The sequence below is a fragment of the Salmo salar genome, chromosome ssa15 (assembly GCF_905237065.1).
Source record: "Salmo salar chromosome ssa15, Ssal_v3.1, whole genome shotgun sequence".
Taxonomy (NCBI): domain Eukaryota; kingdom Metazoa; phylum Chordata; class Actinopteri; order Salmoniformes; family Salmonidae; genus Salmo; species Salmo salar.
In genome coordinates, this window is record NC_059456.1 from 44,836,656 (window position 1) to 44,860,464 (window position 23,809).

At 42.6% G+C, this 23,809-nt stretch overlaps 1 protein-coding gene across 1 annotated transcript in view; it reads right to left on the reverse strand.

Annotated features, from left to right (window-relative positions):
* Positions 1 to 2,748: 2,748 nt before the first annotated feature.
* Positions 2,749 to 23,809, reverse strand: part of esr2a (estrogen receptor 2a) — a 38,193-nt gene continuing 17,132 nt past the window's right edge. The window contains exons 2-10 of the mRNA NM_001123577.2: positions 19,704 to 20,580; positions 19,078 to 19,244; positions 13,468 to 13,584; positions 9,390 to 9,698; positions 7,981 to 8,119; positions 7,720 to 7,853; positions 6,904 to 7,087; positions 3,351 to 3,615; positions 2,749 to 3,040 (exon numbers count right to left, since the gene is read on the reverse strand). Coding sequence (NP_001117049.1) covers positions 3,035 to 3,040; positions 3,351 to 3,615; positions 6,904 to 7,087; positions 7,720 to 7,853; positions 7,981 to 8,119; positions 9,390 to 9,698; positions 13,468 to 13,584; positions 19,078 to 19,244; positions 19,704 to 20,167 — 1,785 coding nt within the window. The 5' untranslated portion in view covers positions 20,168 to 20,580 and the 3' untranslated portion in view covers positions 2,749 to 3,034. The remainder of the gene's footprint in view (positions 3,041 to 3,350; positions 3,616 to 6,903; positions 7,088 to 7,719; positions 7,854 to 7,980; positions 8,120 to 9,389; positions 9,699 to 13,467; positions 13,585 to 19,077; positions 19,245 to 19,703; positions 20,581 to 23,809) is intronic.

Here is a 23,809-nt window from a genome sequence, read left to right on the forward strand (position 1 = left end):
CCCCCCAAAATGAGAGATTACCAATTAAATGTGTGGGTTGCAGCTATGGCTCTCTGGTCATCAAAAGTAAATAATATGCTTCCTCTACCAGAGTAAATCTAGCCTAGGTAGGTAATATAGCGCTACTGAAAGGAAATTGGCTAAATTAGCACAGGAAATAAAGCTAGCACTCTGCTTTTCCATTACTACAAGCTTGGCAAAAGCAGACTGCGACATAGTTGATTATTAAGGCTTTGAAAAGGCTTTCATTCCAAAAAAAAATATGTGAGAACTAGGTGTTCGTCTGAAGCCGAAAATATATCATTAGGCCGTATGCGTTTTTGGATATAGGCCTAATTTAAATGTGCATTATTGTAGCGTCACCATCTTTATTGCAAAATGAAATAACCACAATGTTAAGCTACATATTCATTTGACAGATGTAATGAACTGTCCATTGATCAGCACAGCAATATATAAAACAGGACCATGTTTGCAAAACAAGTGGTTCTGAGCTTAAGTCAATATTACACAGATAAACTAACGGTAACAGAAATAATGAATGCAGACAGACTCTATATACACTGAGTATACCAAACCTTAGGAACACATTCCTAATATTCAGTTGTTTTGATTGTGATCCTATTGTGTGTATCTTTAGGACCTCACATTAGTTGAATGTATCATTGGCATTCTAAGGCCTGGATTCAATCCAATGCATGTTGTAGAGTGTTTACCGTGACCATAAATTTGGGAATATTGCCTTTAAAAGCTGCATTGTCGACAGCGCTAACATGACTCGGGTTGAATCCTGGCCTAGATATTGTCAGGTGTGAGGACAACACAAAGCTGATGAATGGATGGAAAGGTCCAGTTAGCAGGTGGGTTATGTTATAGGCAACACCTTACTTGAACCAGTCATAATAAGCCCTACATAATACTGTTATCACAAAGACATAACAGATATAATAAACAGTCAGGACAGCTGATGTGTGCATTTAAGACAAGCTGGTCACTATGTAGAAGGCACAATCTAAACACTTTCTTGGTCGCCAGTAGCAACTACACAAAGTACAACAGGTCTAAAACAAAACACACAAATGCCAAACTGTACCCATTTCTTTTCTACTTCGGGTTCGCACACCTAAGACCCTCCCTCCAAAACTGTCAAGATGACACCGTTTTTTAAACCGGGAATTGAACTTGCACTGGGCCTTATACAGTCTTATAAAGTGGTACATAAACATAACAGCGTTGCACTGTGATCTTTGAAAGGCGTGAGTCTTATTACAATATTACACTTATTGTATCTCTTCATTTCACCATCTTTCTTCCTGGAGAAATAAACACAGAAACAACATTGTGGTCAGAATTTGATCACATTGCCCACGTATGAAGGGCTGAATTTTAGCTAGAGACCTGTGGATGTAAAACTAACATTCAAGTAAGTCTGAAATTAATTTGTATGAATGTTTGAGTCACACTCCCATTGCTGAAGATGGGATTGGACCCATAGGCACTTTTTGCGAAGGAATTAAAAAATCTTCCGTCTTAATTTGCATCTTTATTTGAGGAGACAAAAGTGTCATTTAGATGTTGTTGTTGATTCAAACAGGACTTTGTCCCACTGTGTATGATGATATTATTATTGTGGAGTCCACCTTTAAGGGAATGTGTTCTAGAGTGGAATGACAGTCGCGTGACCCTTCACCTCCACCTTTTCAGCTGGAAATATATTTGTTTATTAGGACAAGTGCCTAATTAGCATACTGTATGCAAAGTTTGAAGCTATACAGATTGTGGAACAAAAAGCTAAGGGTAAAGCAAAGGAATAAGATCTTGAGGTGAAGTATATAGTTTTAAAATGTGCTTTTCTTTCTTCCATGACAGTTAAACAATTTGAACCAGTGCAAATGGCCATCTATCTTTTGATTGTCACTCAAAGCTACATTTATTTATATTGATCCTTTATTTATACAGATTATCCCATTGACAGTAAAAAATATAAAAAACACCCAGATAGGTGCAGTGAATATGGGTTGTTTTACAGGGTCAGCCATGGTAGTATGGCGCCCCTGGAGCAAATTAGGGTTAAGGGCACATCGACGGATTTTGCACCTTGTCGGCTCAGGTAATCAGGTTATTGGCCCAACGCTCTAATGGCTAGGCTACCTGCCGCCCTCAGACACTACAAAAGAAGAGGAGAGTCCATGATGACTGTTGAAAGTGCCTTTTCACATAACAACCAAGCACTTAGCAAAGTCTTGGGCTTTTCTGTGTCCCAGTAGGCTACTCCTAACTGCCTTCCTCTCCTCATCTCCTTTCCTCCATTGCCACTCATCCACTGATGTTTAATTTCAGACTTTCTCGTAGATTCTACTTTCAAACTAGTCTGGCTGATACAAAACTTGAGTCTCCTGACTACAGAGTTTGGAAAGGCTGTTTTGATGTTGTCGGCACGATGCGTTGATAATGAAGGGGGCTGTGCTTTTACTGGTTGGTTTCCCTCCGTGTCTTTCTCACTCAAACACACACAGCCCACAAGCGCCACTCCCTTCCATTACAACTGTTGGCTTTTCAAATCCAAACAATGAGAGGTCTCAAGCCCCTGGGGGGAAAAAACATTTCATAAAACTAATCGATGAGTCCGCTCAATTTCTGAGCAAATGTTGCATTAACAAACTGCCTCCTTTCCAGACCAGTCAGTCACAACTTTTCCTCGCTGTGTGGTCACGTGGGTCGCCTCAGCCAGGCTACATTCAAACCTGATCATAAACCAAAAGACAGCTTTAGCAGGGACATTAAATATTGTTACATTTTTTATGTTTGCGACCTCCGAGAAAACAATCAGAATAGTGCTAATGCCTGAAAGGAGAAGATTTCATTTGACAGCATTGGGATGTAGCCCCTTCCAGGCACCATCTGAAACACCCTTATACTCGTTCCCAGTTCCTCTGTTTCAGAGTGGTTTTAAAAGCCGTTCCAAGAAGTAGCCGTCCACAACGGTCCCAGTCACATTCTCTCCATTGTCCTTTTTGCTGCTAGAGATCCCTTTTCACCACTAATAAAGTGACAAAGAGGGAAGGACAGAGAAAGGGAGGGGATAATAGCAGGTTAGCGTCAGAAAATACGATTTCTTTTGTCTTTTTGAGATCTCTGAAATTAAGGATCTATTTTATTTGAACCCATCCCCCCGAGAAACACGCACGCACGCACACACACACACACACACACACACACACACAAACACACATGTTTGAAGCCAGGGTAAGCCACGGTGCGGCACCCTTGAAGTTGTTTGAGGGATTAAGTGCCTTGCTCAAGGGCAAAACGGCAGGAGAAGGAATGACATGAGACAGGAAAGTGCATACCTGTCTTTCTACCGGGGTCCCTGCAGTCCAATGGCTCCTGCTGTTGAGGCTCGCTTCTGCTGCTGGGGGTCCATGTCTGGCCGGGGCAGCTGCTGAAGTGGTGGGCTGCGGGTGGCTCACCTCTGGACAGGGGCCCGCTGAGTTGGCTTGGTGGGGCAGCCGTGGGCTGTGCATGATGTGGGCATCCAGCATCTCCAGGAGCAGGTCGTACAGGGGCACCACGTTCTTCATCTTCATGCAGTGCAGGTGGTCCATGCCCTTGTTACTGCACAATGAGCAAAGACAGAGGTCATGTACGCTCACTGCTTTTTGTGATACAGAAGAAAAGAAAATACACAGAAATGGGCATAGATTCAATCAGATCAAGTAATAACCGGTGATAGCTGACACCTGCATGCAAATATTTTAGCGGTGTCTTGGTGGAACTGGTTAGAGCTGTCAAATCAGTGAGCAGCTGCTCTTGTTGCTCATTGTCGCGTTAGAAGTTCCGAATGAGAAAGTGTAGCCTAGAGTGCCTTCAGGAAGAATTCATACCCCTTGACTTATTCCACAGTTTTTTGCGTTACGGCCTGAATTCAAAATTGATTCAATATATAATTTTTTTCAGCCATCTACACACAATACCCCATAATGACAAAGTAAAAATATGTTGTTAGAAATGTTTGCAAATATATTGAAAATTGAATCTCATTTTCCTACCCCTGAGTCAATACATGTTAGAATCACCTTTGGCAGCTATTACAGCTCTTTCTGGTTAAGTCTCTTAAGAGCATTGTATAATATTTGTACATTTTTATTATAAAAATTCTCACAAGTTGGTTGTTGATCATTGCGAGACAGGCATTTTCAAGTCTTGCCATAGATTCTGAGCCAATTTAAGTCAAAACTGTAATTAGGCCACTCAGGAACATTCAATGTCGTCTTGGTAAGCAACTCCAGTGCATATTTGGCCTTATTTTTTAGGTTATTGTCTTGCTGAAAGGTGAATTTGACTCCCAGTGTCAGTTGGAAAGCAGACAACCAGGTTTTCCTCTAGGATTTTGCCTGTGCTTAGATATATTCTGTTTCTTTTTATCCTAAAATACTCCCTAGTCCTTGCCGATTACAAGCGTATCCATAACATGATGCAGCGTGCTTGAAAATATGAAGAGTGGTACTCAGTGATGTGTTGTGTTGGATTTGCCCCAAACATAACGCTTTGTATTCAGGACAAAGGTAATTTCTTTGCCACATTTTTTAAAGTTTTGCTTTAGTGCCTTATGCATGTTTTGGAATATTTGTATTCTGGCCTCATGGTTCCTTCCTCACCAGCAACTGAGTTAGGAAGGACGCCTGTGCCTTTGTTGTGAGTGGGTGTATTGATACACCATCCAAAGTGTAATGAATAACTTCACCATGCTCAAAGGGATATTCAATGTCTGTTTTTTTTTTTTACCCATCTACCAATAGGTGCCCTTCTTCGCGAGGCACTGGAAAACCTCCCTGGTTTTTGTGGTTGAATCTGTTTGAAATTCACTGCTCGACTGAGGGACCTTGCAATTATCTGTATGTGTTGGGCACAGAGATGAGAGTCATTCAAAAATCATGTTAAACACTACTACTATTATTGAGTCCTTTTTTTACTCCTGAACTTATTTAGGGTTGCCATAACCTGAGGGGTTGATTAGTTATTGACTCAAGACATTTCAGCTTTTAATTTTTAATTAATTTGTAAACATTTCTAAAAACATAATTCCACTTTGACATTATGGGATATTGTGTGTAGGCCAGTGTCACAAAATCTCAATTTAATGAATTTTAAAATCAGGCTGAAACACCAAAATGTGGAAAGTCAAGGGGTGTGAATACTTTCTGAAGGCAATGATAGAAATAATGACGCTCAAATTAAAAATAATTAAAAACGAAATAATGAAGATTTCTATCAGCCTAATCGAGGTGTAGATTACGTCTCACATTCCAGTGTTCAAACTTAAACGAGGCTTCATGGAATATCTCTTAATGCAACTCCGTGCAGCCAATGGCAATGTGTGCTTTAGGTATAAGCAGGAGCCGCTTGTACATTTGACAGCTTTAACACAGCTGTAGTCTAAAAATAGAGAGTGAACAAATGTGAACGATGATGAAGGCCAGTGATGAAGATGCGTCTGGCGACTTGCTGGTGCCGAGGCCTAGTGTGATGACTCAATCACGAATTTTGAAATTGTTTTGATTGCTAAATCGACTAAATTAATGTTACTGTTTGAATTAAAAGATCATGTTTGGATTGTTTCAAGAGTTCATAAAGAGCTATGAATTTTGACATGCTTTATTGTAACTGTGTTATTCTGTTCGTCAGAAGGCGGATCATTCATAGAGGATCGACACAGGGGGGGGGGGCTCTCTTATCATACAGTTTTGAGGTGCGGTGATCAGATTAGAGAATGCCTGTGAAGTTTTATGCCTTTTGTTTCAAATGTTTGGGCCATGCAAAGTCGTGCTCTTGGAAGAATAAAAGCTGGATTTAAACTTTGATCACTGAGTCATTAGTAAACCGATCTCCTGATGTATGTTTGTATGTCACAGTGGTGAATTTTCTATGATAAGACTTATCGTGAAGATTTCTGATATGCACCATTTGATAACTGTATTCTTCTTGCATAACTGTAATAAATCTGATTACTTTTAATGGATAAGAACTGTAGTTCTCACATTCCTGAGTAATATTCCTTGAATTATTATTTGGTGAATTGTCTCATGGTAAATGTTACTCACAATACACATAGCATATATGCTTGACCTCTAACTGTTCAGCTCTGAGCTAAGGCTAACTCAATCATTTAATGCTAGGACATCGATTGCAAGATATTAGCTCCTTGTCCCTTAGCCTCTTAATAATTGTGTAATGGTAAACCTAGACACGTGCATCTTATAGTATTCTGAGTGGTGACCTTGGCTAAATCCATTGGACATCCATAGGATATTATGGGCCTATAGCGTTCACATGATAATGGAGTCAGATGGTATATCATATTAGGGTCGTAGACCCCTACACTCTGTCATCCTCAGACAAAGTCGATTTTCACTTATCGACATAGCGGTTGTTTTGGTGGTGTCGGAAACTATGTGGATGTCAGCTAAAGCAGATCTGATTGAGTAGAGCCCATGGTCTTCATCAGATTACCTTGTAAACACCATGTTGGTCGAAAAGCTTTTTCTGTATAACGCAAGCTTTATTAAAAGATCACTCGTGGTAGCAGCAAACAGTCGTGACGGTTGTCTCAGTCGTGGCGGTAGTGACAACGTGGTGGCTCAATCTTGACGGCGGTGACCGTATTGAAAGTTTGACTATACCGTAGTGGCAAAATGATAACTGGCAAGTGTGATAGTTTTGATCGTATTTTGATGAGCGGAAACTACAAATTGTGACGGAGGTGACTGTATTGTAACTGCCGAGAGTGATAGTGGTGACTATTATGCCTGAGCGATAACTTGTGAGTGCGATGATGGTGACTGTATTGTGACTGAGAGGTAACTTGCGAGTGTGACAGCGGTGGCCGTATTGTGGCTACTGTACCTAACGTGGCGGATGTGTGACAGCAGCATCAGCAGGTGGGCGAGGCGCGCAGACTGCTGCTGAAAGCTGAGGCCCGTCTTTGCGATGGCCCACACCAGTGCATCTGTTACGGCATCCAGCAAGCGCAGGAGCTTCGAGCGACTCTGCAGCTCTTCGCTCCCCTCCGAGGAGCTCAAGCACATGTCTACAACCACAAAACACACACAGTTGAGAAAATAAAGAAAAAAACATAATTGTAGTTGTTGCAATTACTCAAAACCACATTAGCCCTCTGAGCTAAAGCCAAGCCTTTATCTCTGGGAGCTAGCACAAATCTTCAGGTCTCAGGAAAGGTGACTTATTGTGCAAGCACATTTCACCAAACCACCTTTGCTACACTTCATAAATAATTTCCAACATGTAGCATTATTAAATGCGATTACTTTGGTTACAGTTAAGTGACACAAAATGTTATTTTCCGTGATCCACTGACCTTGAAACAGGTTCTGACTGTTAGGTCTTTAAGTGTTAAACAGTAACTATGATGGGAGTGGAGAGAGACAGTGTTCTCATTAGGCCTTGTCAGAGTGAGTTATTCCTCTGGTTGTCCTTGCCAACCCTCCCTAGACTCCCAAACAGATAGGATTACACTGGATAAATGGTCCAACAGACTTGTGGTTAATCTTGATATGCATGATATAAATAAATAAAATAGGAAGTAAAAAATACTTATAAAGATGCAGTACAGACAGACAGAAGTACAGACAGACGGCCAGACAAACAGATGCATAACACACAAACACTCATGCGCAAACACACACATTAACACCCACGTACTGGAGTTGAGGAGGATCATGGCCTTGAGGCAGACGTACTCCTCCCTCTGCAACTTGAGCTCTCTGAACCTGGAGGTGGCAGCTAGCAGCATGTCAAAGATATCCACGAAACCCTGCACACAGCTCCCCTCTTCCCTGAAAACACAGACACACAGTTACAGACAGACATACACTGCATTTGAATACTTATTTTGGATCCACTATGAAAATATTTTAGAACTCATACAGATGCTTAATCCTGGAGTAGAGAGAGGGTGGTCACCTGTTCAGGCTGAGGTCGGGGGAAAAAATGAGCCTACCAGGGTGGCCCACAGACCTCCACATGAGCCCTAGCATCAGCACCTCCAACCAGCAGCACTCCAACAGGTGCACCTGGTCGAACAGGCACAGGTCCACAAATCCTGTAAAGACATAGCGGGGCCCGTATTCATAAAGCGTCTCAGAGAGCTGATCTAGGGTTAGAATCAATCCATAGTGCTGAAAAGCTGCGCTATAGCACGTTTGAAATTTAAAGGCAATGTTCCTGCATACTGCTCATGGTAAACGTGGTTTGTTGTTCGCAATGTAATAATGACACTTGGTGATACTTAAAAAAGTCATATTTATGAACAGCAAACAGTGAGTAGATTATGGCCCTGTACACACTCAGGTAGAACAACTGATATACAACACATTTGACACAATGATTGTGACACAATTTATGTTAATGATACATTGGAGTGTTTGTCAGAACAAAAATGTTTACACTACCATTGTGCACAATCCATTACTTCAATGCAGAATATCTCTCCACTGCATCACAACCGTTGTGTCCAATGCGATGTACATCAGCTGTACAACTTAAGTGTGTACACTGCCATTTACATACTACCTTTTACTTTATTTCAACCCTAGCAGAAAATGGGGTTCCACTGAATAAAGCAGGGGCAAAGCTTCTCTAGCACAGAAAACTAGACATCCCAAACTACCCTATACTTTTTGCAGCGTCACTTAGGAGTGTAAACTATAGCACATCGATGCTCATTGCCCAGTATTTGTATTTATTATGGATCCCCAATTAGCTGCTGCCAATGTTTGTGTTGCTTCACAGTCCCCGCTGTTCCATACGGTGTATTTTTATCTGTTTTATTTATTATTATTTTAAATCAGCCAGGAGAGATTGACATGCATAATTAATGTTTGCTCTCTGAGCCCCCCAAACCACATATACCCCAGGAGACAGGGGTACAAATCCTGTTTCAGACCTTCCTTTGTCTTCTAATCGGTCTTCCTTTCTACATTCTGACTATCTGAATATCACTGTTGAGAATAAAAGAGACAATAGTTGTTGAAAACATAGACTCAGGCAGTTTCTTGAGGAAATTAGAACAATATTACATTGTTATGCCGGAAAAATTTAAGACATTTTGTATTCAATTGATTCAGGTTACTCAACAGTATTCTGTACTTAATGCTCTGTCACTCTGTTATTGTCACACCCATTGACAGAGGATATTGACAGAATACTTTTTGGCCTCCTGTTGTTCATTGTGTCTATGTTTTATACAGTTTTTCTGCTGTACTCAACTTGTGCACAAAGAATGGAATAAAATTGAACATTTGATGTTAGGAAAGTATTATGTTTTTTAATTGTGGATAAAAAAAACAGACAATAAATCAATCAACACCAACCTGGGATCTTCTTGGCCCAGCTGATCATGTGGACTAGCTCCTTGTCGGCCAGGTTGGTGAGTGACATCATGACGTTGGCCTCCGTCAGGGGCCTCCTCATGTCCTTCTGGAGGTAGATCTCCGGTGGCTCTGCCTCCATGATCCGGCCAATCAGCTGCTCCGGGGTTAATACTGTGGGGCGGAGTTCCTTGATTGGCTCGCCCCCCTCGGCTAGGACCCGCTTGGGCCCACTAGCAGTGCCCCGGGTGAAGAAGCGACCCACGCGCCTCGGTTGATGACCCCGGTAGCTGCTGCGGTCGCGACGCATGCCTGAGGGAAAAAGGAGGTGTTGAAGAGCAAATTATAGTCCCACTAAGCGCAAATCAGATGGGATGGCGTATTGCTGCAGAATGCTGTCACAGCCATGCTGATTAAGTGTGCCTTGAATTCTAAATAAATCACTGACAATGTCACCAGCAAAGCACCCCCACACCATCACACCTCCTCCTCCATGCTTCTTGGTGGGAACCACACATGCAGAGATCATCCATTCATCTACTCTGCATCTCACAAAGACATGGCGGTTGGAACCAAAAATCTAAAATTTGGACAGACCAAAGGAAAAATTTCCATCAGTCTAATGTCCATTGCTCATGTTTCTTGGCCCAAGTAAGTCTCTTCTTATTATTGGTGTACTTTAGTAGTGGTTTCTTTGCAGCGATTTGACCATTAAGGCCTGATTCACACAGTCTCCTCTCAGGGCTCCCAAGTGGCGCAGAGGTCTAAGGCACTGCCTCTCAGAGGTAACTCTAATGAACTTATCCTCTGCAGCAAAGGTAACTCTGGGTCTTCCTTTCCTGTGGCGGTCCTCATGAGAGCCAGTTTCATCATATCGCTTGATGGTTTTTGTGACTGCACTTGAAGAAACGTTCAAAGTTCTTGAACTGTTCCGGATTGACTGACCTTCATGTCTTAAATTAATGATGGACTGTCGTTTCTCTTTGCTTATTTGAGCTGTTCTTGCCATAATATGGAATAGGGCCATCTTTTGTATACCACCCCTTAAGGAAAGAAATTCCCCAAATGAACAAGGCACACACACCTGTTAATGGAAATCCATTCCATACCTCATGAGGCTGGTTGAGATAATTCCAAGAGTGTGCAAAGCTATCATCAAGGCAAAGGGTAGATACTTTGAAGAATCTCAAATATATTTTGATTTGTTTAACACTTTTTTGGTTACTACATGATTCCATATGTTTTATTTCATAGTGTTGATGTCTTCACTATTATTCTACATTGTAGAAAATAGTCAAAATTAAGAAAAACCCTGGAATGAGTCGGTGTGTCAAAACTTTTGACTTGTACTGTAATTATTCAGACCCTTTGCTATGAGACGCGAAATTGGGCTCAGGTGCATCCTGTTTCCATTGATCATCCTTGAGATGTTTCTACAAGTTGATTGGAGTCCACCTGTGGTAAATTCAATTGATTGAACATGATTTGGAAAGGCACACACCTGTCTATATAAGGTCCCACAGTAGACAGTGCATGTCAGCACAAAAACCAAGCCATGAGGTCGAAGAAATTGTCTGTAGAGCTTCGAGACAGGATTGTGTCAAGGCACAGATCTGGGTAAGGGTACCAAAACATTTCTGCAGCATTGAAGGTCCCCAAGAACACAGGGGCCTCCATCATTCTTAAATGGAAGAGGTTTGGATCCACCAAGGCTCTTCCTAGAGCTGACCACCCTGCCAAACTGCGAAATCGGGGGAGAAGGGCCTTGGTCAGGGAGGTGACCAAGAACCCGATGGAAACTCTGATGGAGCTCCAGAGTTCATCTGTGGAGATGGGAGAACCTTCCAGAAGGCCAATCATCTCTGCAGCATGCCACCAATCAGGCCTTTATAGTAGAGTGGCCAGACAGAAGCCACTCCTCAGTAAAAGGCCCATGACAGCCCCATGACAGAGTTTGCCAAAAGGCACCTAAAGGATCCTCAGATGAGCAACAAGATTATCTGGTCTGATGAAACCAAGATTGAAATCTTTGGCCTGAATGCCAAACGTCAAGTTTGGAAGAAACCTGGCACCATCCCTACGGTGAAGCATGGTGGTGGCAGCATCATGCTGTGGGGATGTTTTTCAGCCGCAGGAACTGGGAGACTAGTCAGGATCGATGGAAAGATGAACAGAGTAAAGTACAGAGAGATCCTTAATGAAAACCTGCTTCAAAGTGCTCAGGACCTCAGACTGGGGCGAAGGTTCACCTTCCAACAGGACAATGACCGTTGGCACACAGCCAAGACAACGCAAGAGTGACTTCGGGACAAGTCTCTGACTGTTCTTGAGTGGCCCAGCCAGAGCCCGGGACTTGGACGCGATCGAACATCTCTGGAGAAACCTGAAAATAGCTGTGCAGTGACGGTCCCCATCCAACCTGAGAGAGCTTGAGAGGATCTGCAGAGAAGAATGGTAGAAATTCCACAAATACTGGTGTGCCAAGCTTGTAGTGTCATACCCAAGAAGACTTGAGGCTGTAATCGCTGCCAAAGGTGCTTCAACAAAGTACTGAGTAAAGGGTCTGAATACATATGTAAATGTGATATTTCTGTATTTCTTTTTTTTCTATAAATTTGCAAACATTTTTAAAAACCTGTTTTTGCTTTGTCATTATGGGGTATTGTGTGTGTATATTGATGAAGAAAAAACCTATTTAATCCATTTCAGAATAACAAAATGTGGAAAAAGTCAAGCGTTCTGTACACTTTCCGAATGCACTGTACTGCAGGATTTTGATCCAACTAGGCACCACACGTGACCAACTGAGCTAATTGATCAGTTCAGGGATAAATTGGCCTAACTGATCAATAAATTCAACACACCTGGTCTTCCAGGTCGATTAAATCAAAAGCATGAAGTGCCTGCAGCACTCCAGGACGAGGGTTGCCTACGCCTGTTTTAGAGAGTCTGTTGATAAATTCAAATGAAAGGTAAACTAAATTTAAAGGGATGGCTTTAGATAAATGTACGGAAAACCCTATTGAATGAAAACTCCATGAGAACATCTATTGGCCAGCCAGTGGGAGTGTTTTCAGCTGTATTTCTGTGTTTTTTTTATTTATACATTTGTAAAAACCTTATGAGGTATTGAGTGTAGATTGACGAGGGAAAAAAACAATTTAATCAATTTTAGAATAAGGCTGTAACAGAACATAAATGTGGAAAAAGTCAAGGGGTCTGAATACTTTCCAAATGCACTGTATATCTCACAGATCGTAAGAGAGGGAATATCACCAGAACGATTAATGGGCAAGTGTCTCTGCAACAATAGTGGCTGTCTTTTTCCAGTTTACGATTCTACATGTTGAATCGGCACAAACAGCCACAGTTCGCCGGCACCCAGCAGGTGGTCACTATAACACAGTCGTCTTGCATAAAGTAGCCTTGTACTTCGCTATCTAGGTTTGGATTTAAAATCAAAATGTTCATCTTGACGAGGAAATGTGTGATCAACGAACAATGAAATGACAACCGTACCAACCAGTGTCTCTATAGCAACTGAACTGTAATTTAGCTTGGTACAAACAGATCATTACATTGAATGGAGCAAAACATCCTAGACATCCACCTGATGCACAAGGCTCACAGAGTAGAGAAAGCAAATAGCAAACTATATTTCTTGTCCACTTGCAAACATGTGTGTGAATGTGTGGGTCCCCGAGCAAGCATGTGTGTGAGTATGTAACTATATCCTAGCCCCAGTGCCTCTGCTCACTGTGAGAGCAAAGTCTAGCCAGTGGGAAATATTCACATATCAAAAATGAATAATTTCTAAGGTACTGGACACACAAACATTGGCCCCACACTGGACTATATAGAAGCTGTATGTATTTAACGTCTCAGAGTAGGAGTGCTAATCCAGGAGAATTTTTGACGTAGGTCATAATAAATATGATTATATGTTAGGGGGGGACTTGATCTGAGACACTTTGTGAATACCACCACTGGCACGATTAGGGTGAGGATAGTGTGAAGGAGGTAGAAGACGAGGAGGATAAACGGAGGGAGGGGTAGTAAGGAAAGCGAGTGAGACACGTACCACACTTTGTCATGCCCACTTCGTAGCACTTGCGGAGGCGGCACGCCTGGCAGCTCTTGCGGCGGTTCTTATCGATAGTGCACTGGTTGGTCGCCGGGCAGATGTAGTCATTGTGACCTGAGAGAGAGAGAGAGAGAGAGAGAGTGAGAGAGAGAGAGAGAAAGAGAGAGAGAGAAAGAGAGAAAGAGATGGAGTGGGGTTTACAAAGGGTAGATAGGGAGAGAAGAGATAAGAGGAAGATAAACATTTGTTTAGTTTTATTCCATGTGTACATTGGCAGCTAAATACAAGAAAACAAATGTAAAAGGTCAGAGAGAGAGAGAGGAAAAGTTCCTCTACTTCAGGGATGGGCAACTTTGATGGGGGTTAGGCCACAAAAAAATCTGAACTCATCATGAGGGAAGGCAGTTGCTCCTGGGTCTGTGTACCCACATGTGCAACACCCCCCCCCCCCCCCCCACCACATTGCGAACAAAACATTTTTACAGCCCCCCTCTTGACAGTGGAGAGAACGAATGTACGTTTAGAGTTAATTTCGTGCAATTCTACACATTTGCCATGGGGTATAGAGAAAACGTTGCAGTTTCCTGCAATTCTACACATTTTTCCATAGGGTGGAGAGAAATGAGAGGACCTCGGCAGACCATTTCCTGGCTTGTCTCCTTTTAATCCCTTTAAGATGAGAGATTCATGCACACACACGTAACCTGTAGTTCTACTCCCAAAGGGAGAACAATGTGCTCTCACCTTTGGCCCGTGAAAAAGGGATCTGGACCCAATTACGAGAGGACAAGAGACCAAATAGAGCAGCATGTCCCAATACATTTCTGGGGGAATCCATAGACGGTGCACAATTTTGTTCTAGCCCAGCACTAGCACGCCTGACTTAACTAGTGGTCAAGTGATCATCAAGACCTTGATTAATTCAATCAGGCACACTAGTGCTGTGATAGAACAAAAATGAGCAACCCTTTGGGTACTCCAAGACTGGAGCTGAGAAACACTAGAGTACTTTGACTGAGAGGTAAAGGGCTAGATTTAATAAGCGTTTCCATCGAAGGGACAAAGGTATAAAAAAAACAAAAGCATGAAACTGTGTTCATTTACATTTACCTTGAGGCTTTATTCTTTCTCCACACCTTTGTTTTAGGCCACGGTCATATAGAGATTTTCTAATTCCCAATTGCCGGAAAATGTACAATGGAAATGATTGTACAACAAAATTGCACAAATTGTCAGTCTTCTCACGTACAGTTGAAGTTGGACGTTTCCATAGGCTTAGGTTGGAGTCATTAAAACTTGTTTTTCAACCATTCCACAAATGTCTTCTTAACAAACTATAGTTCTGGCAAGTCGGTTAGGACATCTACTTTGTGCATGACACAAGTAATTTTTTCAACAATTGTTTACAGACAGATTATTTCACTTATAACTCACTGCATCACAATTCCAGTGGGTCAGAAGTTTACATACACTAAGTTGACTGTGCCTTAAAACAGCTTGAGTCAATTGGAGGTGTACCTGTGGATGTATTTCAAGGCCTACCTTCAAACTCAGTGCCTCTTTGCTTGACATCATGGGAAAATCAAAAGAAATCAGCCAAGACCTCAGAAAATAAATTGTAGACCTCCACAAGTCTGGTTCATCCTTGGGAGCAATTTCCAAATGCCTGAAGGTACCACGTTCATCTGTACAAACAATAGAATGCAAGTATAAACACAAAGGGACCACGCAGCCGTCATACCGCTCAGGAAGGAGACGCGTTCTGTCTCCTAGAGATTAACGTACTTTGGTGTGAAAAGTGCAAATCAATCCCAGAACAACAGCAAAGGACCTTGTGAAGATGCTGGAGGAAACGGGTACAAAAGTATCTATATCCACAGAAAAACTAGTCCTATATCGACATAACCTGAAATGCCGCTCAGCAAGGAAGAACCCACTGCTCCAAAACCGCCATAAAAAAGACAGACTACGGTTTGCAACTGCACATGGGGACAAAGATCGTACTTTTTGGAGAAATGTCCTCTGGTCTGATTAAACAAAAATAGAACAGTTTGGCCATAATGACCATCGTTATGTTTGGAGGAAAAAGGGGGACGCTTGCAAGTCGAAGAACACCATCCTAACCATGAAGCACGGGGGTGGCAGCATCATATTGTGGGGGTGCTTTGCCTCAGGAGGGACTGGTGCACTTCACAAAATAGATGGCTCATGAGGAAGGAAAAGTATTTGGATATATTGAAGCAACATCTCAAGACATCAGTCAGGAAGTTAAAGCTTGGTCGCAAATGGGTCTTCCAAATGGACAATGACCCCAAGCATACTTCCAAAGTTGTGGCAAAATGGCTTAAGGACAACAAAGTCAAGATATTGGAGTGGCCATCACAAAGCCCTGAACTCAATCCTATAGAAAATTTGTGGGCAGAACTGAAAAAAGTGTGTGCGAGCAAGGAGGCCTACAAACCTGACTCAGTTATACCAGCTCTGTCAGGAGGAATGGGCCAAAATTCACCCAACTTATTGTGGGAAGCTTGTGGAAGGCTACCCGAAACGTTTGACCCAAGTTAAACAATTTAAAGGCAATGCTACCAAATACTAATTGAGTGTATGTAAACTTCTGACCCCCTGGGAATGTGATGAAAGAAATAAAAGCTGAAATAAATCATTCTCTCTATTATTATTCTGACATTTCACATTCTTAAAATAAAGTGGTGATCCTAACTAAACTAAGACAGGGAATTTTTACTAGGATTAAATGGCAGGAATTGTGAAAAACTGAGTTTAAATGTATTTAACTAAGGTGTAGGTAAACTTCCAACTTCAACTGTATGTAGGTTGTCCCAGTTGAGAACTTTTGACTAACAAAAACGGACAATTGATGAACAATTTCATCCGTGGTCATGCATCTCAATGTGGCCGTATCCTTACCCTTTTGTTCTAAATATAAATATACACATATTTGTTTGTTATTTGGAAAAACACTCTGATCTTGTGTATTATTTAGGGTTAGGAAAGTTCTGAATTTTTTGGGGGGGCCTTTAGGCACAAAATATATTGGTGAATCAATAATACAGTGGTTTGATTAATCTTGAAAGTTGCCATATTCAATTGTTCCATCCCTGAAATAATAGGGGTTGAACAGTACTCCTATAAATCTACTCTATTAATCCTCACTAATCATTGAACTGTGATGACAATGGTCCAGTCGTCATGAACCGTGCGCCAGGCTCCAGGTTTAAACATCCACGTATGGTCGCCGTTCCATAATGATTCAAATTAGGCTACATGTCCCATATTACTTATAATAAGTTAGCTTAACATGATCCCCGATCCTCAGGAACAACCACACGAACTAGACAGAGGAAAGAAAGGCTACTGATAATGGCTAATATTTAACACGATACAAATTGTAAAAGAAATACAATGAAAAGTCTGGGCATATAAATAAAACATTCTAGAAATCATAAATCAACTTGGTAGGTTTGGCGCTATACTGTCATTTGCTTATGCCTACTGAAACCTATACCTTGGGTCTTCAAATTCCATCCCTGCAAGGTTATAAGGCCAGCATTTCATTAACGTCACTGTGGAAAATGTGATATGTTGATATGCTTCAGTTTGCTGCCATATGTCTGGTTTCACATGTCTCCAGCAATCTTAAAGGTAAAATAGATCTAAAACAATTTGTCATTGATATTCACAATCCCCTTGACCAAACGACTTACTCATTTACCTAGCTCTTATCAATTTGCTAATTACAGTGCATGGAAAATGGGGTTATTTCTATCTAAAAAAAATTCAGTTGATGTTGTTCCACTTGGAACGGACAGGTTGCTCGAGCTTATTCATCGTAAGGTGGTGGAATTATGAGGGAATTAAGTCAAGGTCAGAACACAGCGTATATGTAGACACACCTCTGCCACACCTTCATGTCTTTGATCTCCACCCCCAAACAGATAACGTGTGATGAGCATACTATTCTCCTGCTTAAATTCAAGATCAGAATACAGGTTGAGAGAAAAGTGCATAAAAATAGAATTGTGTTCCATTTACGCACGTTTAACTCGAGCCAGAATTCCCCCCTGCAATGCCTTCAGAAAGTATTCATACCCCTTGACTTATTCCACATTTTGTTGTTACAACCTAAATTCAAAATTGATTCAATTACATTTTCTCACCCATCTGCACACAATACCTCATAATGACAAAGTGAAAACATGTTTTTACATTTTGTAGCAATTTTTCTGTAAATGAAATACATAAGTATCTCATTTACATAAGTATTCACGCCCAAGTCAATACTTTGTGGAAGCATCTTTGGCAGTGATTACAGCTTTGAGTCATGTTTGAGTCATCATGTCTGTATCAGCTTTGTACATCTGGTTTTGTGGATTTTCTCCCATTCTTCCTTGCAGATTTTCTCAACCTCTGTTGAGCGGCAGTGAAAAGTAATCGTCAAGTCTTTCCACAGATTTTCAATGGGATTCAAGTCTGGGCTTTGGCTGGGCCACTCAAGGACTTTCACATTCTTGTTCAGAAGCTATTCCAGCATTGCTTTGGCTGTATGCTTGGGGTCATTGTTCTCTTGGAAAGTAAATCTTTGCCCCAGTCTGAGGTCATTTGCACTCTGAAGCAGATTTTCAAGGTTTTCCCTTTATTTGGCTCCATTCATTTTCCCCTTTATCCTTACCAGTCTCCCAGTCCCTGCCACGGAAAAGCATCCCCAGAGCATGATTCTACCACCATCATACTTCACAGTAAGCAGACATAGCGCTTTGCATTCAGGCCAAAGTGTTACATTTTTGTCTCGTCAGACCACAACATCTTTTGCCTTATGATCTCAAGAGTCTTTCACATGTCATTTTGCAAACTCCAGGCGTGCTGTCATGTATCTTTTTCTCAGGAGTGACTTCTGTCTGGCCACTCCCATAGAGCCCAGACTGGTGAAGTGCTGTAGAGACTATTGTCCTTCTGGCAGGTTGTCCCATCTCAGCCAAGGAACTCCGTAGTTCTGTCAGAGTGGTCATTGGGCTCTTGGTCACCTCCCTGATCAAGGTCGTTCTTGCCCGGTTGCTCAGTTTGGTTGGACAGCCAGCATTAGGCAGAGTCTGGGTAGTTCCATATTTTTTGGAGACAACTGTGCTCTTAAACTTTCAACACTTGAGAAATAGTTTTAGACCCTTCCCCAGATATATGCCTCATCACAATTAAATCTTGGAGATCTACGGACAGTTCTTTGGACTTCATGGTGTAGTTTCTGCTCTGACATGCACTGTCAACTGTAGGACCTTATATAGACAGGTGTGTTTCTTTCTAAATCATGTCCAAGCAATCACAGGTGGACTCCAATCAAGCTGTAGTGACATCAAGGATGATCAAAGGAAATTGGATGCCCCTGAGCTCAATTTGGAGTGTCATAGCAAAGGGGTATGAATACTTATGTAAATTAGATATTTCTGTACCGAATTTTTCATAAATTTTCAACAAATTCTAAAAACATGTTTTTACTTGGAATTCAGGTTGTAACACAACAAAATGAGAGTTTAAGGGGTATGAATAATTTCTGAAGGCACTGTATGTGCATGATCTGGAGCACTGAGCCCTTACTACCTTGGATGCTCCTCTTGAAGAAAGCCTTGCAGCCCTCGCAGGACCACACCCCGTAGTGGTAGCCCGACGCATAGTCGTGACACACGGCACAGAAGTGCAGTTCAGCCTTGCCTTCCAGCGAGATGACCGTCTCCTCACTCTCTTGTGAGCACTTCCTCAGAGGCTTGCTGTCCATCACACAGAGAGAATACAGACAGTAAAGACAACATGACTGATGATGTTTTGAAAACCATACAAAACAAGGGTAAAACTTTATAATGACATTCATGAATAATCCTTTCAAAGTGCCCCCCTCCCTTCTTACCTTACTGACTCCCCATCACAGATCTAATAGGACTGGATAGGTGAAAGCAATATGGAGGAAACAATATAAATATAATCTAATTCTTGTTCTGTGGCGGAAACGCGATGGATCAATGGCTCACACCTATCTAGTCCCTTCACACCTGCAAAGAAGAGGCTCTGAATTTTGTAATGAAATGCAGCAGTTGGAGGTCTGCAATGTGTGGGGGCTTTTGCCCAGTTTAAAAGTAGAATCCGGTTAGTTAGTGCTGGGCTAGGGCAAAAGCCTGCAAGGAGTGAAGAAACCCTGTGTCCTTCCTACCTAAACTCAGTTTCCTTCCTACCTGCTCTCAGATAGGGCATGGGGCTCCGCCCAGGACACTCGGGTTGGCTGGCCTTGCTGTGGGCGAGATTGGGGCCGATGGTGCAGAGACAATGGAGGCCCCACGTGAGCTTGGGGGGGCCAGAAGATCGAGGGACTGAGGGACTGGTGGGCGGATGGGCAGTCAGGGAGCGCGGGCCCAGCGTAGCTCAGCAGAGTGGGGCTGTAGAAGGACAAGGGGTTAAAGTCGTGCCCGATGTCAGTGTATGGGGAGGGGATGCAGATGGGGTGGGCCTCCATGGGCAGCGCCGGGGACGGGGCGCTGAAGATGGGCGAGAGGATGCGGCCACCGCGGCCAACCCGGCTGGGATCCACTTCCTGCAGCTTCAGAAGGGTCGCAGAGTCACGCTCTGGGAGTGGAGACGCAGCCATTGGCGACTGCGGGAGCTCTGAAGGCAGGCCAGGGAGTCTTCTATATTGTGACATCAATGAGACACACCACTCCCAGTAGGAAGATGACAATGTCGCTTGAAGCTGATTTAAGGTCAGCTGTGAATTTTTCCTTCATTAATGATTGAGATTATAATTGGGGGAGGAAAAGCTGATCCTAGACGTGTGCTTATGGTCACCGTGTTGGCAACTGTAGGAGATCTCAAAGCAGGCTTTAGCAGAGGTCTATGAGAATTTTAGCAAGAGGCTCGACTATAGGAAGCCTACAAGAGGATCTGGCTGTAATGCATCATCAGCATGGGACACGGTTACAGGGGATGTGTCACCAGATATGGATGTGGATTTTTCCCAGAATCGATAAATGGAGTAGCAATCCATCCGTGTATGGACCTCTGACGACATCAAAAAAATGACACAATGGCAGGGTCTCCGATATCAGGGGATTCCAACTGTAGGGAAAGAGAGAAAAGGATTGTGTCAAACAGAGCTCTTCACTAAAACATCATACGTTAAACTCAAACAAATTATTGAGACCCAATAAAATTCTATGCACAAAACCGAAGATGTTCCATAACTTTTTTTTGTATTTTTAAAAAGGGGACTGCACTAGCCAATCTCCTTTCATACTTTTGAAATTATTTTATGACAGGACAGTTTTTCTGCTTACTGAACACGACCCAGGTTTTCAACACTACTCAGATCAGCTCCACTGACTATAGCACGCTTTGTAATTGAGACCTCATTCAAGTACCGCCAATTGCCCAATTGAGCCTGATTGCAGCTAGTCAAGGGCTATGCCCAAAATGGCACCCTATTCCCCATATAGTGCACTTCTTTTGATCTGGGCCCATAGAGCTATAGGCAAAGGTAGTGCCCTATATTGGGAATAGGATTCAATTTGGGACACACCCAAGGTATTTTCATTACTTATATTGAGAAACATAAATAACCAGCAAGTACATCGTAGTTAGAAGCACAGACGTAGTTAGCCTCTCAACCATGAAGAATAAAGGACTACATGTGGAGTATTGAAAAATGAAAACGATCAAAGCCCAAAGACTAAACACCTCCCTTTACAACTGGATTCTGGACTTCCTGACGGGCCGGCCGCCCGCCCCTCCCCCCAGGTGGTAAGGGTAGGTAACAACACATCCGCCACGCTGATCTTAAACCCTCAGGGGCGCGTGCTCAGTCCCCTCCTGTACTCCCTCTTCACTCATGACTGCATGGCCAGGCACGACTCCAACACCATCATCAAGTTTGCCGATGACACAACAGTGGTAGGCCTGATCACTGACAACGATGAGACAGCCTATAGGGAGGAGATCAGAGACCTGGCCGTGTGGTGCCAGGACAACAACGTCTCCCTCAATGTGATCAAGACAAACGAGATGATTGTGGACTACAGGAAAAGGAGGTCTGAGCACGCCCCCATTCTCATCGATGGGGCTGTATTGGAGCAGGTTGAGAGCTTCAAGTTCCTTGGTGTCCACATCACCAACAAACTAACATGGTCCAAGACACGAAGACAGCCGTGAAGAGGGCACGACAAAACCTATTCCCCCTCAGGAGACTGAAAAGAGTTGGCATGGGTCCTCCCATCCTCAAACAGTTCTATTGCTTCACCATCAAGAGCATTCTGACTGGTCGTATCACCGCTTGGCATGGCAACTGCTCGGCCTCCGACCGCAAGGCACTACAGAGGGTAGTGCGTACGGCCAGGTACATCACTGGGGCCAAGCTTCCTGCCATCCAGGACCTCTATACCAGGTGGTGTCAGAGGAAGGCCCTAAAAATGGTCAAAGACTCCAGCCACCCTAGTCATAGACTTATCTCTGCCACCGCACGGCAAGCGGTACCAGAGCGCGTCCAAAAGGCTTCCAAACAGCTTCTACCCCGAAGTCATAAGACTCCTGAACAGCTAATCAAATGGCTACCCAGACTATTTGCATTGCCCCCCCTCCTCTCTTATACATTGCTGCTACTCTCTGTTTATTATCTATACATAGTTACTTTACCTCTACCTACATGTACATATTACATCAATTACCTCAACTAACCGGTGCCCCCGCACATTGACTCTGTACCGGTACCTCCTGTATATAGCCTCACTATTGTTATTTTACTGCTGCTCTTTAATTATTTGTTACGGTTATTTTACATTTTGTTGTTTTTTTCTATTTTTTACGTAACACTTTTTTTCTTCAAACTGCATTGTTGTTTAAGGGCTTGTAAGTAAGCATTTCACTGTAAGGTTACCTGTTGTAATGGGCGCATGTGACAAATAACATTTGATTTAATTTGAACTAATTTAGTTGCATTTGCAAAGAGGTTGTGGAAGTGTAACTGCATGGTTCTATGTCGTTCTGGGCCTGTATTGATAAAGCATCTCAGAGTAGGAGTGCTGACCAAGGATAAGGTCCCCCCTGTCCATGTGATCTTGTTCATTATGATACAAAAGTTTAAACTGATCCTAGACCTGCACTCCTTCTCTGAGACGCTTTATGAAAATGCGGGCCCTGTAATCTAAGTGCCACCCATGCCAGGTCTGTTAGTCACTCATTGTGGGTCCCTTAGCAACCGCCCCAGGTAAAAGGAAGACACGGGAACTCGATCAGAAAAGCTGACATACCACCCATCACCACCCCTTTATTAACTTGATCCCTCTTTTGTCACTGAGAATGTTCCTGCTGCATCCAAATTAACAGTTCTCTTTCTCTCCATGCGGGAGCAGTCGAGTCATTGGATCACGGCTTGCTATCAAAATCATCCTCTCAATTGCTCATTCAAACGCTAGGCCTATGTACAAAAATGTTTCTGAAATTCAGCCATACACATCAACAACCGTTGTTTTATATAGCTAAATAACACAAGATATATATTGCTCTCTCCTAGGCTACGACATACAAGTGCATCCGAAATGCAGCTGTACAGTAGGCTACACCTAAACTATAGTCTATCAAAATGAATTGCACACATATGCCTATAACATTAGATGTAAAGACAAGATAAAATTGAGAATAGTGAGGTAGCCTACGGAATGGAGCACAATGGCGCATGAAACACGTAGAAAATCTGTGGAGGGAGCTGAAGGTTCGAGTTGCCAAACGTCAGCCTCGAAACCTTAATGACTTGGAGAAGATCTGCAAAGAGGAGTGGGACAAAATCCCTCCTGAGATGTGTGCAAACCTGGTGGCCAACTACAAGAAACGTCTGACCTCTGTGATTGCCAACAAGGGCTTTGTCACCAAGTACTAAGTCATGTTTTGCAGAGGGGTCAAATACTTATTTCCCTCATTAAAATGCAAATCAATTTAAAACATTTTTGACATGCGTTTTTCTGGATTTTTGTTGTTGTTATTCTGACTCTCACTGTTCAAATAAACCTAACATAAAAATTATAAACTGATCATTTCTTTGTCAGTGGGCAAACTTACAAAATCAGCAGGGAATCAAATACTTTTTTCCCTCACTGTATATTATTTAAAAAGAGGACATCTTAAGGTTACGAATCAACGATCGAAGAGTTAAATTGTGGCCTGGGGTAGTCTGGTGGTTAGGGTCACTGCCTTCAGTGCCAATAGTGTGCCATTGTGGGTTCAACTCCAGCACGCACCCTCCTGGCATAAATAACTCAATCCCCCATTTGCTTGATTTAGTTACACATTTCAAATATGG